At 38.0% G+C, this 14,908-nt stretch overlaps 1 protein-coding gene across 3 annotated transcripts; it reads left to right on the plus strand.

Annotated features, from left to right (window-relative positions):
- Positions 1–239: 239 nt before the first annotated feature.
- HEMGN (hemogen) lies at positions 240–12,654 on the plus strand. Of its 3 annotated transcripts, none has more exons than XM_036261613.1 (5): positions 240–290; positions 1,073–1,198; positions 3,181–3,274; positions 7,466–8,943; positions 10,990–12,654. In XM_036261613.1, exons 2-5 carry the CDS (start codon positions 1,120–1,122, stop codon positions 11,094–11,096), a joined length of 1,758 nt encoding a protein of 585 aa, XP_036117506.1. In that variant the 5' UTR covers positions 240–290; positions 1,073–1,119; the 3' UTR covers positions 11,097–12,654. The 3 variants fall into 3 exon arrangements, with proteins under 3 accessions (XP_036117506.1, XP_036117505.1, XP_036117507.1); XM_036261612.1 differs by lacking the exon at positions 240–290 and adding an exon at positions 795–946; XM_036261614.1 differs by lacking the exon at positions 240–290 and adding an exon at positions 795–942.
- Positions 12,655–14,908: the final 2,254 nt, after the last annotated feature.

The raw sequence follows: 14,908 nt of genomic DNA on the forward strand, positions 1-14,908 counted from the left end.
GTATTGTGGTGATATTTCCATTAGGAAATGCTTCTTGACCTTACCTGGATGAGTAACAGTGGGTTTCACTAGTTACCTTTTTTTTTTTAATCCTCCCTGAGGATATTTTTCCATTTTATCTTCAGATGGAGTGGGGGGAGGGGGGAGAGGGAGAGAAAGAGAGAGAGAGAGAGAAAGAGAGAGAGAGAGAGAGAGAGAGAGAGAGAGAGGAGAGAGAGACAGACAGACAGACATCAATTGGTTACCTCCCACACTACCCTGACCAGGGCCAGGGACGAACTGCAACCGAGGTATGTGCCCTTGACTGGAATCCAACCTGTGACTCTTTGGTCCAAGGGCTGACGCTCTAACCACTGAGAAAACCAGCCAGGGCTTCACTAGTTATCTTGAGTCACTTGTGAATGATCGGGTTCAAATTTGCTTTGAATTCCTATTTTGGTTCTTTACGTTTATTATCTAAGTCTATAACAGCATATACAGCAAGACTTTAAATTAGTTTGCAACAAATTAAGGTGAAAAAAAGCCACATGCAGAAAAACAATATAAGATTAATTTCACATCTGCATGGCACTCTTTATAATTTTCACATTTATTATTTTTACTTTCACAAAAACTGTGTGAGGTGGGCAAGTCAGGAATTATTTTTAACTGCTTTGCAAATAAGGAAAGAGAGCCACAGAAAGGGGTGGGTGACTTGTTCTAGGACATGGATCTGGTTAGATCCTAGACCTAATGTTCTCTCTACACTATGTCGCCCCCATAGGTAAAACAGAACTTCAGACTCAGGCACTTCTTGAAGGACAGACTCAAATGGCTGCTATTCTGGAGGCTGTGCCATGCCAGGCTGGGGCCGTGGAGCTCCTGTAGAACGAGCAACTGTGCTAGAGGATGAGGACAGAGCAGCAGCCATGACCCCTACTCACACCTGTGCAGTGTGATAAAGAAAGTAGAAATAGCCAGCAGCTGTGGTCCACCCAGATAAAATTTTTAGGCGGGAAGTCAAGTGACAAGTGAACTTGTGTGTGTGTGTGTGTTTTTAAACTGCTAATTGCTTTTGATATTTTTTTAAAAGGCAGCTTGAGGAAGTCGGACCAAATAGCAGGAAGGTATTGCAGCAAGATGGATTTGGGAAAGAACCAATCTCGTTTGACACTCCATCCAACCTCTGATCCTCATCAAGAAAAGAACCACATTCCAGGTAATGAAAGAGGTTGTAGCTATTGGGAAGAATTGGGGCTATCTATGATTATTTTCCTCTTTTTTTATGGATCTGGCAAAGAAATGAATAAAAGAGGCATGATTGAGTACATACATATAATGATAGGTAGGAAGAATTGGGGCTATGTAACTTCCTGAGGTACCTTCTAGCGCTAAGATTCTAATAAGCCAGAGAAACACAAGGAAATAATAAATTATTAATAATCAGTACATTTAAATGGAAGAGAGTGAAAATACCCCGTATTGGATGATTGTGGTAAAACAAGTACACCCTTATGTCTATGGCATAAGGATTGTGTGGTAGTGTAAATTTGGTGTAATGAGGAGAGATAGCAATGGGTAGCAGAAACTATAGTGCTTATTCTTTTGGTTCACTAATTTTACTCTTTGGGTCTATCCTAAAGCAGCATTTCTCAAAATGTTTTACAGAATTCTAGGCCTTGAGACAGTGTTTTTAAACTTTTGTGGGTCCCTTTGGCATTTTGATGAACCCCTAGATTCCTTCTTAGAGTTAATATTTTAAATGCACAGAAGGAAATACTTAGGCTTACAAAGGAAACAATTAAGATACAATTGTCAAAGGGAAAGCTGTGATATTGTAACATATGTGCTCATTTATAGATGCATTAAATAATAAGATCCAATAATGGATCTAATAATGATTGTATGAAATCAAATTTATCATCTCAAATAAACAATATTTTAAGGTATCTGGAATGACTATAATGTAATGTGAAAAAATCTGTAATTTCTTTTGGTGACAAAGACACATATTACTAAAACTACTGTGGTTTGTTACCAACATTCATAATGGAAGGAAATAGTAATTTTAATTAGAGATTGGTAAAATAAAGATATAATTTTTCCCTATTCAAGTTCATCAGTAAAGACTTCTATCCTAAGAACAAAAGGTACTATGGTCCAAGAAGTATGCTGTATTTTTGCAGGGTCCCAAAAGATAGCAAATTTGCTATCACTCCACAGGTTCTGAGAAATTCAACATCAAAGACCATTAACTTTTCTCAAACTGGGATGGAAATAGAACCTTTGTTGATGATACCTTTAATATTCCATAGAACTGCCCTGGCTGGTTTGGCTCAGCGGTTAGATCATTGGCCTGCGGTCTGGAGAGATCCGGGTTTGGTTCCTGCTAAGGGCATGTACCTTGGTTGGAGTTTGTCCCTGGCCCTGGTTGGATTGTGTGGGTGGCAGCCACTCTATGTGTCCCTTTCACATCGATGTTTCTCTCTCTCTCTCCCTCCCACTCTATCTGAACAAAAAATGGAAAAATGTCCTCGGGCGAGGATTAAAAAAAAAAAATTCCATAGAACTTAGAGAAATACCATCCTATGGAAAAAATCCAAAAGAAAAAAAAGAAAGCTGTACATATGAGTATGTTTATTATAGTTTGATTTACAATGGCAAAAAAATGACTGGCAACAACCTAAATGTTCAATACAAGTATAATAACTAGGTAAATGAGAATACATTAACCTGATTAAGTATCATGCAGTCATTAAAGTTATAATTATGAAGACCAGGTCATGGAAAATATTTCTGATATAATGTTAGGTTAATAAATGATAAAATTATGGTATGCTCTCATTACAATTTTGTGTAACATAGGAATTAGATGAATGTGAGGAGTAAAATGAAGACAGGTTATAATTTTAAGGATAGCAGAACATGGCTGATTTTTTATTTTATTTTATATTTGTACAATATGTAAAAATTATTTTGAAGAAATTAATAGGTTAGAAGCACAATTACATACAAATACTGACCTTTTCATTTTAGAAGATTTACTGTTTGCTCTTGGCATTCTTTGGAGGTACAAGGATAAATAAGGTAGAGTCCTTGTCTTCAAAAAGCTAGGAGAAGGTAGATACCCCACATAGGACTCTTGCTGATAAATGTCAGAATTCACTGCTATCTCCTATAACTTTCATTTTGATCCTACAGAAGTCATTGGAACGTGGAGTCTGCGAAACAGAGAGCAACTGAGGAAAAGAAAAGCCGAAGCACAAGAAAAGCAAACGTCACAATGGCAATTTGGGTATGGTATCCTTGCAGGGGGAAAGGAGCTGGTATTTATCCAGCAAATGCTCTGTGCCACGTACTACTGAGCACTTTCAGACACTGTATTTTATCATTCCAATGATACTGTAAGTGGGGAGCTATTATCCCTATTTACAAACAAAGGGGAAACCAAGTGTCCACTGAGTTAATCTCTTGCCTAAAGTCACACAGCTAACAAAGTGATGGGAACAGAATTTTATCTCTGGTCTCTTTTAATTAAAATATCAAGTAATCAAATTATGCTATAGAGAGAGGCCTGGTGTTCAACCACTCTGGTAATATAAATTCAGAAGAATCTTGTTGTTGGGAGCCGGAGACACTGTTGAGGAAATCTCTGAGCTTGTTCTCCGAGCTTTCTATTAGTACTCCTTATCAAATGAGTGTGATTCACTCTCCATGAAGGAAACCAAAACACTGTAAATGAGTGCTGTGAATAGGACAGTTTGGGAGTTCCTAAATCTCCTAAGTCACCTGTCATCTCAGGGAGGGAGTACAAGAACATGATTATAAATTAGGCAGCACCAAACTGCATCCATTTAGAATACGACTGTGAAAACAGAGGTACTGCTTGCTTGGAGATAGAAAAGGGGAGGCCAAGGAACCAAGGAGTGCAGCATCCATCAAAGCCAGTGTTTCTATCCCTCCACACTACTGACGCTGTGGGCAGGATACTTCTTTGTGTGAGAGGCTGACCTGCGCATTGAGGGTATTTAGCAGCATTTCTGGCCAATAGCACTCTTTCCCCCGCAGTTGTGACAACCAGAAATGCCAAGAGACAGTGTCAAATGTCTCCTACAGCAGATGGAGAGGTGGCAAAATTGCCGCCAGTTGAGAATGATCTACACACTCTTCTTAAGAAAGAGTAGCTAGCCCTGACCGGTTTGGCTCAGCAGTTGGAGCGTGGGCCTGCGGGACCAGAGAGTCCTGGGTTCGGTTCCCACTAGGGGCACGTACCAAAATAAATAAATAAATAAAGGGTAACTATTCCCTATAGGGATTGACTATTGTCTTTTCTGCTACAATACCAATTAGTGCGAATATGATTGGTAAATAGGAGAATGATGTCAATACAATGTGGAAGTTGTGCTGATTTATGATTTTTCTTAGTCAAAGGAGCCAGAATAGTGGGAATAAAATTAAAACCTTTAGCAGGAAAGAAAAAAATCTTCAGCTTGGCTGCTGTATAGGCAGGATCCTTTTAAGCCTGCATCCAGGGCTGTTCCCCAAGAGAAGGGTAGCAGATTGCACTTCCTCCCGTACCCAAATAATGGCAGCCCTGCTGGCTCAGAGTGCCTCCCTTATTTGCATGATCTCAGCACCTTCAAACCTGCACTTACACTAGTGCTTTTGTGCATTTTTTACTATCCCCTGAGGCCGCCTCCAGTCATGATAAGCTACCTGTCTGGACTACTCAAGTTATCTCAAGTACCAATTATTGTTTCTACTAGTGTTAAAAAGTTGCACAGGTTCTGAGTCATTTGCCCCCAACTCTATTTTTTCCCATAAGCACTGTTACTTTTAGTGCATGATTTTCAGAAAGTGAGTTTTTTTCAGTAATTTGTTTATTATTTTTTTAGCAGAAACGTCTGTACTTGGGTCTGTGGCAGGTGACTCTGTTGAAGAGTATCCAGTTAGCTCCCCTAATTCTATACTTGCCAAGCAATGTTCTCATCATTAGTTGGTTTCCCAAGTACTTGCTACAGAGAAAGAGTGCATTTGTTTGTCAGCGTAATTATTCCTTGCTGTGTGACTTTGCATTTTCTACTGTTCATTTAAAAATGGGTCTTTGGGTTTACACATCAGTCTATATGAGCTGGTTGATGAGCTCTGCCCCCAGTAAATGGAGCTAGTCTTAGTGTACTGATAGAATTGGGTTTGTGTGTTTGCTGGACTGGTGAACCAAGGCTGAGGAAACCACTGAGGTAGATGACACCTTGGTGAGCCTCTTGGCAAGATGGCTGGTCTTGCTCTGGTAACACATTTCTATACTGAGAGTTGTTCTCACTACAGCATACCCACACAGTGAAACCTTAGTAGTTCCAGAGAGAAGTAGCAGAGTGTAATGGCTAAGAGCCTGGCTGTTAAAGCCATGATGACTAGATTAGATGCCTGGCTCCTTTACTTATAGCCATTTGCTCTCGGACGATTTACTCACTCTCTCTGAGCCTCAGTTTTGTCATCTGCAAAATGGAGATAATAGTATCTACCTCATAAATTGATGTGAAGACTAAATAACAGAATAAAGAAATTACTTGAAACAGTGCCTGGCACATAGGAAGCACTATAAATGTTTCCTATATGATTATAGGAGTGCTTCTTTATATTTGAATAATTCATTCATATAAGTTATTACATGCAATTCTTACAACAACCACATAAGATTGGGCAGATACTATATACTCCATTTAACCTATGAAGAGACCAGGTCATAGAGAGGGTAAGTGACTTGCCCATAATCACATAGTTGATAAATGACAGAGTACAGATTAAATTTTAGGCCACATAAACATTTTTGTATCTTTTGAAAAACTACCAGGAAGAATGTGGAACATTATATTACTCAGATTTTCTCATTTAGATATCTACATAACAAATTATTTAGGACGTAATATCTAGGGGAAAAAAAATAAGTGTTTCCTGAAGAATTCAGATAATTTGACAATAAGGTTTTTATAATTTATCTTATACCTTGGTTACCTGGAGTTATACTTCAAAATGCTGAGGTGCCAAACCACCATTTTTAGATGACATTTTCTTCTCTAAAAATTTTTTTTTCCTTTATTGCTTTTAGGAAGAGAGGAAGGGAGAGGGAGAGAGAGATAGAAACATTGATGAGAGAGAACATCGACTGGCCACCTCCTGCATGCCCCCGACTGGGGATCGGGCCCACAACCTGGGCATGTGTCCTGACTGGGAATTAAACTGGCAACCTCTTGGTGCATGGGGCAACGCTCAACTGCTGAGCCACACTGGCCAAACTCATTTACTTTTAATATTTTGACTGTTCTATCACATATATACCTTTTGTATACTGACTTTAAACTGGTTTTGTTGAGGCAATCTTTAAATTATTTTTTGATTATGAAAATTTTCAAACATACACAAAATAAGGTATATACATTTTAAAGGTGTACAAGGAACTACAAAAATATAAAAGACAATAGTTTTATCACTAAAGAATTTCTAGTTTATTTAAAAAATAAGGGTTCTCCAGAAATAACTATAGATTGAGTCTTCCTAGTAAATTGTATAGGGGCACTGAGCAGGGAGAGCATTTCAGCCCTGTGGCCTGTGAGAGAAGGCTCCATGGAGCAGGTAACATGGGACAGAATTTTATTGGGTTTAGAAACATGATGAAGTATTTATTTATAGTACTTTTTCCTCCCCCCTGGGCCCATCTGTATTGGCCATCTGTATTTGGTTATATTTGCAGTACCCAACAATTTGTCACTGGCTGCAATTTCCATGTGCATCCTTTCATCTTTTAGATCTTTGATCTAGCTACTCCTTCAGAGCAGGCATGACATGACCACTCGTGACTTTCCACCAGGCTTGTTAACCTCAAAAACGTGTTTTGTTTTGTTTTGTTTTTTTTGCAGCTTATGACCCAGCTTACAGTATATCTTATTTGACACATATTATAACTACTTAACATTCTTCACACGAGACACTATATTAGATAAGCAAGCCATATACATCATCCACCTGCAGGCTGCAGAGACAGGAGCTGTGCCTAAACTGAGGATCTAGAAATGCAAATGTATGAGTTTACCCAGGGCATAGTGGGACTAACTTGCACAGACTAAACCCAAAGAGACTAGTGTATAAACCAGAATGCTAATCTGTTCACTTATAATATCAATTATCCATTTTCCATAACCAAACTTTAAGTGTATGTATGCTCTCAAACACAGATACATTCCACTTCCTGGTAAGCAAAGCTTCAGAGACACCAAGTCCCTGAGGGACATTTCTTCTTCTGACAATTTAGAACAGCTAGCCCACTCCTTCATTTTGCAAACAAGGAGGTTGAGGCCCACAGAGGTTAAGTGACTTGGTCAAAGGTTGTGCAAAAGCAAGGCAGTGGGAGACTTGGACTGTTATTACCAAGCATTTATCTGAATTCTATGGCCCTGTTGCTGACACTAATTTTGATCTCTCTCCACAGAGAGAAAAAACACAAGCGGCAGAGAACAGGAAAAGGAAATCAAAGAGGCAGAAAGAGACAACAAAATACAGAACTAAAGGTGGAGCCTCAGTCACAATTAGAAAAGGAAATGATAAAGGAAGCACTGGCACCCACAGAGAAAGAAAATGAATTACCTCGGAGTGTAACTGAAGCTCTCCCTTTGGTTGCCTCCCCTCAAAGAGTTGTACCTGAGAAAAAATGTTCTGCAATAGGTCAAGAAAGCATTATACATCAGGAAAATTCTTCTGAATATCAAGAAACAATAATGCAAAAGTACTCTTCTGAAATAGGCCAAGCTATGGCTGAACCTGAAGACTGCTCTCCTAAAATATGCCAAGAAGTAGCTGTAATTCAAGACCATTCTTCCAAAATGTGCCATGATATGGCTGAACCCAAAGACCTCTCTCCTAAAATGTGCCAAGAAGTAGCTGTAATTCAAGACCATTCTTCCAAAATGTGCCACAATATAGCTGAACCTGAGGACCTCTCTCCTAAAATGTGCCAAGAAGTAGCTGTAATTCAAGACCATTCTTCCAAAATGTGCCATGATATAGCTGAACCTGAAGACCTCTCTCCTAAAATGTGCCAAGAAGTAGCTGTAATTCAAGACCATTCTTCCAAAATGTGCCATGATATAGCTGAACCTGAAGACCTCTCTCCTAAAATGTGCCAAGAAGTAGCTGTAATTCAAGACCATTCTTCCAAAATGTGCCATGATATAGCTGAACCTGAAGACCTCTCTCCCAAAATGTGCCAAGAAGTAGCTGTAATTCAAGACCATTCTTCCAAAATGTGCCATGATATAGCTGAACCTGAAGACCTCTCTCCTAAAATGTGCCAAGAAACATTGATAGCTAAAGCCCTTCCTTCTAAAACATATGAAGACATAGCTGGCATGGAAGGACGCTCTCTTGAAGCACACCCTAAACCAGATGTGCCTAAAGGCTATGCTCTTGAAACATACCAAAAAAGAGCTGAACCCAAGGAAGACAATACTGAACCAGATCAAGGAACAGCGGGGACTGAAAGCTTTCTTTCTAAAATACAACAAGAAATAGCTGTGCCTAAAGACCTTTCTACAAAAACATGCCATGAAACAGCTGAACCTGAACACTTTCCTCATAAAGCATATGAAGAAATTGCTGTACCTAAAGCCCTGTCTCAGAAGACAATCCAAGAAACACCTGCTCATGAAGAATGTCCATCTGAAATATACATTTACCAAGAAACATCTGGGCTTGAAGACTGTGCACCTGACATACACCAAGAAAAACAAGGGCCTGAAGACTGTGCATCTGAAATATATCAAGAAATACCTGGGCCTGAAGACCTCTCTACTAAGACATATAAAAATAAGGATCTGCCTAAAGAATGCTTTCCAGAAGCAGTTGGGCTCCAAGGCCAGGATCCTAAAGCACACCAGGAAGATGCTAAGGATGTTTATGCTTTTCCTCAAGGTAGGGGTAGTTTATAGGGAATAAAACAATGACATGTTTCCATTTATAATTAGAACACCAAATAGATATATCTCCCTCAGAATGGTAATTTATAGTCTTCTTTGACAATCTTAGGTTATTATCTCAAGGGGTATCATTAACATCATTGGCTAATTTTTCATTCAACTGATATCTTTTGGCACATTTCCAAAGAATTAAAAGAAAATAATTGAAAATATTAGTGTTCATAGTAGGTATTTATACAGGTATTTATACAACTATCCATTTTGGGAAGCTTTAGCCAGTGAAAAGAGATGAACCCAATATAGTTTAAAGGATAATTCAGTTTAGATTTACAAGAAAATTTGAATAAAGTTTTTCTTGAAAATTAAAATTTCCTAGCAAACAAAAGGCAAGTATATTCATGGTATAAGGTACCGAGGGAGATACAAAGGTGTCAAATATGATCCTTGTTACTAGGGTTTTTCACTTTTATTGAAAACCTTTTCTATCTCAGTATTTGTTCCTGAAAAGATTTCTTCCTAGCACAGCATTTTGAAAATAATGTGACATGCCCCGCCAGTGTGGCCCAATGGTTGAGCATTGACCCATGCACCAGGAGGTCACTGGTTCAATTCCTGGTCAGGGCACATGCCCAGGTTGTGAGCCTAATCCCCAGTGTGGGGCATGCAGGAGTTGGCCAATCGATGTTCTCTCTCATCGATGTTTCTGTTTCTCTCTCTCCCTCTCCCTTCCTTTCTCTCTAAACCAATAAAGAAAAAAGGAAAGAAGGAAGGAAAGAAGGAAGGAAGGAAGGAAGGAAGGAAGGAAGGAAGGAAGGAAGGAAGGAAGGAAGGAAGGAGAGAGAGAGAGAGAGAGAGAGAGAGAGAGAGAGAGAGAAAGAAAGAAAGAAAGAAAGAAAGAAAGAAAGAAAGAAAGAAAGAAAGAAAGAAAGAAAGAAAGAAAAAATAATGTGACCTTTCTCCAATTTGACTTGCCTCAGGGACATAACTGAGAATCTAGATTCTCTTTGTATAATACTATAGAGTGTACTATAAGAAAATGGGCTGAGACTGTCAGACCATAGTTCCAGGGAATTGTTTTCTAAAGAAATTCCTTTGATAGTTTAGTTGCTCTTCCTCCTAAAAAAGAGTGCAACACAATCATGGGCTTAGTAGGGTTCAAATAATGTTTTAAAAATCTCTGCCTATCTGCTAGGTTAAAAAAAAAAACTTTTAATTTCTACTTTTTTGATGACTAATGCTACTTGACATCTTTTCATGATTATTATGAATTTGAATTTTCTTTTGAGAATTGCCTGTTTGAATCCTTGTTTCATTTTAAATTTGGGGTGTCTATCTCTTTTGGCTGATTAAAAATCTCTTTAAATAATAGTTATTAAACCTCTACCTACATATAAGTTGTAAATATTTTTCCAGTTGTTTGTGGTTTAACTTTGTTTATAGTGGTTTTTGTCTTGTGTATGACAAAATCTTATTTATTTATTTATTTTTGTTAATCCTCACCTGAGGATATTTTTCCATTGATTTTTTTTTTTTTTTTAAGATAGAGTGGAAGGGAGGGAGGGAAGGAGGGAAAGAGAGAGAGAAACATCGATTTGAGAGAGACACATCAATTGGTTGTCTCCTACATGACCCCGACCAGGGCTGGGGATCAAACCTGCAACCCAGGTACACGCCCTTGATTGAAAATCAAACTCAAGACCTTTTGGTCCATGGGCCCATGCTCTAACCGCTAAGCCAAATATACGGCCAGGGCAATATATGATAAAATTTTAATTTTAATTTTAAGTTGTTCAAGCCTGTTAGTCTTTTTCTTTGTGGTTTCTGGTCTGTGTTCTGCTTAGAAAGGCCTTTATAATCCTAAGATTATAGGAATATTCTATTGTTTCTACAACATTCATGGTATTTTAATATTTAAATACTTAATTCATCTGAAATTTGTTTTTGTGCAAGGTGTGAGGTAGACTTATTTTCTCCAAGTGGATAGTCAATTGTAACAATACCATTTATTGAACCTATTTTTGTATTTTATTTGATTTTACAGAAACGAAAGAAACCCTGAAAGCACAAGAACCAGAGATACCAGCAATTCCAAACATTCCTCAAGCAACTCACCCAGAAAATGATGTTTATAGTTATGTTTTGTTTTAACAATGCTCAGTCATCACAGTTGTGCAACAAAATACACATTTTATTACATGTTATTTTTCTCAAAATATTGTAGAAATCTCTACAATAGTCTTTAACATTTTAATAGTGTTTTTTTTTTTTCATGTATAGACTATATTTGAGAGGACTAATGTGTTTTTTTAGGCTCTACCACATAGACAATATCCTGCAGTGTGTGTGTGCATGTGTGTATGTGTATGTATATATATATTGGGGTGAGAATAGCGGTGGAAAGAGACAAAAATGGGAAAGGAGAGGGCTGAATAATTAATTTCACCCTAAGAACTAACATTTCTTTGATTAAATTTTAAGAACAGAAAAATTAAGTCTGAACACTTAAAATTTGGGTGAGTTTTCTTGTAAACTTTGTTGAACTAATAATGTAACAATAGTATCAATTTTTTTTTTTTTTTTTTGGTACGTGCCCCTAGCGGGAACTGAACCTGGCACTCTCTGGTCTGCAGGCCGATGCTCCAACTGCTGAGCCAAACAGGCCAGGGCTAGCATCAAAATTTTATCCAGGCTTCAGTTGGCTTTTTAAGTTAAACAATTCTTATCATTCTGGGACACCAAGGATATTTTGGAGTGCTGAATGTAGTTTACTTGTGTATTTGAGTTTTGATTTTCTATTTTTACATATTTGTGCAAAAATGTACATTAAATAATTATTACATGCTTAACTGTGTGGCATGCATCATGGTAAGCATTTTGAAGGTTGGAAGACTTAGAACACATAGTCCTTGCCCACCAGGGGTTTAATCTAGTCTTATGGGGGACTAAAACCCAAAGCAAATAATTACAAAAGAAAACAGTAAATGCTAGTGCCATTTGAACAGTAGATACAATTAAGGGAATGCTCACATTTTGCTGGAGTGACCTGAAAAAATTAAACATGAATGGAGCCTTGAAAGATGGAGAGGATTTGTATTATAGGTGAGGATAATAGGATTACTATTGTATGTGACACAGAGAGGGGTGAATTCAGGTGTTCAAGACATTCAGTCTATGTGGAATAGCAGGCTAGTAAGTTAAAAATCTTGTATTATTAGAGTCCAGAATTTTGCATACTTAATTAAGAAATATATCACTTACTTGTTAGGGAATGGGGAACTAAATAAGACTTTTGAACAATGAAGTGGCAGTTTTAGTATTTTAGGAATATTTGTCTGTGATAATGGTCAGGATTAACTGAAAATGACAAAAGAGATTATGGGCAGGAGCAGACACTCTTCTGTGTGGGAAGAGGTCTGAAATCGCCCGGTATTTTTTTGGGTGGGGGGATTGTTTTCAGTTTTCCTTCGTTTGTGACACAGATTCTTACAAATAAAGTTTGGTTCGGCAAGGGCACAATTGCATAAGCTCTCCATGTAGGCACTCCATGTAAGTACTAGGCTACAGTGAAGAACAAGACAATCCCAGTCTATCAAGCATTCATGGTGTAGAATGGTGGTTCTCAACCCTCATGGTATATTAGAACCACTGGGGAAGATTTCAAAATTACAGATGCTCAGACACCTTCCTGGGGCTTCTATGCACCTGCCTAGGGTGACATCCAGGCATAGTCATATTTATTTTAATTACTTTTGCTTTAAATACTTTTTTGAGGAATAATTTTATAAAAAAGTAAAGATAGTACAGATGTTCCTGTATACCTCTCCCCCAGTTTACCCTAATATTAACATCTTACATAACCATGGTCCATTTTTCAAAACTTAAATTAAGATTGTTACATTTCCTTTACGTGAACTTCAGATATTATTTGGATTTCATTAATTTTTCTACTGATGTCCTTTTTCTGTTTCAGGATCCAATCTAGAATATAATATTGTATTTGGGGTATTTTAAAAGCTCTCCAGATGATTCTAATGTGCAGCTAGGATTGAAGACCACTGGTATAGAGGGAGGTTACAATGCTATTTCCTTCCTATTTGCCACACCTCCACCCACAAACTTTACCACCCCAGGATATATTAATTATACAATTTCTCATACCCCATTATATTACTCAAGTGACATATTGAGGGCAGCATATCATATGACAGTCCCTTATATCTAGATGGCACTTCAGAATTTATACTCTCAAATAGACTTTTTAATTTGATCTGTACAAGAGTCTTTGAGATAGGCTGGGCAATGATTATCATTCCCATTTTACAGATAAGGGAATAGCCTCAGAGAGGCTGGGCCGCTCAACCAAAGTCACATCTAACTTTCTCAGTGCTTTACATGACGGCGCTCAATCTTTGGAAATTTTGTCTCAATTTCCCCTGCCAGAGTGGGTCAAGATTAGAGGGGGAAAAAAATTAACTGATATCTCTAGCATTGCATTAAGATGAACCGTAAGAGATTTGCATATGTACAATGTACAGAGGAACAAGGATGGGGGAAGGAGATGGAATGAGGAATATAGAACATTAGAAGAAGGAGGAATCATCTCTCTCCACCTTTTAGGACCCTTTCTGCCTTCCCTCTTTACCTTACTCCCTATATACATACAACCTCTGCTGTCTCATTCTTCTCATTCAAACACCAGTGAGTATCTAAATATTTTCCAGTTTTCTTCTTGGCTTGGAACCTTGAGGTCACAGTCATAATTCAAGTTTTGAAAGAATATATCTAGCTCTACTTGGTGCTGCCTTCCTCTCATGATAAGTATAATAGTAGTTCTTTAAAAACCATGAACCCGCCCTGGCAAGTTTGGCTCAGCAGTTAGGGTGTGGGCCCACGGACCAAAGGGTTTTAGCAGTTTGATTTTGGTCAAGGGCACATTACCTGGGTTGCAGGTTCAATCCCAGCCCCAGTTGGGGCATGTGTGGGAGGCAACCAATCGATGTGTCTCTCTTACACTTGTGTTTCTCCCTCCCTCCATACTTTCCTCCCTTCCATTCTCTCTAAAAAAATCAATGGAAAAATATTCTCGAGTGAGGATTAACAACAACAACATAAAAATAAAAAGCCATTAACCCTATAATATTAAATCTAAAATGATGTGTGAGGTCCAAAACTTTACTTGATTTCCAAAGGGATCCTCCAGCCAAATGAAAGATTAAGAGTCATTAAACTGAGAAATTTTTCTCAAAGTATAGGCTGATGACCACCTATATTAAAATCATTTAGGTGTGTTTTTTTTTAAAGGCAGATTCCTAGCCTGGCCAGTGTGGCTCAGTGGTTGAGCTATGCACCAAGGAACCAACTGGTCCTGTCTATCTCATTATAGACAGGACAATAAAAACCTCAAATCATATATTAAAAATACTACATATTTAAGTTCCTGTTTTCCACAAACATAAATTTTACCTTTCCCGCCCCCGAGAACTTTTACCTTTAAAAGAGGTAGCAATTTACTCCACCAGTGTTTCCAAGTCTGCTCTGCATTTCAGTACCGTATTTTTGTGTGTGTTATTGCCATTAGATATATCTAAGGCCAGGAAGGCAAATACCTCTTTTTCTACACTAATCTGTCCACAAAATAAGGAAGACTGTCACTTTCCGCAGCACCACCATCTAGTGGCAAATACAGCTATTACCACCCCAGTTTTACAGTGTGTATTTAGCTAGTTGATTCTTAAACTTGTTTCTTCAGCTACACAGAGCTCTTTCCAACTGGAAACAGAATAATAACATTATTTTCCAAATTGTCATTTAGAGAAGACCTATCAGCGGACACATATATACATTTGATCAAATTTTAAAGTGCCTTTTAAAAACCACAATGTTCTCTTTAAATCCTTGGCCCTTTCTGCTGGTTCTTTTCTACTAGAGACCTATTAGTCCATGACAAATGAACAGGTTTA

Source organism: Molossus molossus, unplaced genomic scaffold (assembly GCF_014108415.1).
Source record: "Molossus molossus isolate mMolMol1 unplaced genomic scaffold, mMolMol1.p scaffold_m16_p_14, whole genome shotgun sequence".
Lineage (NCBI taxonomy): Eukaryota > Metazoa > Chordata > Mammalia > Chiroptera > Molossidae > Molossus > Molossus molossus.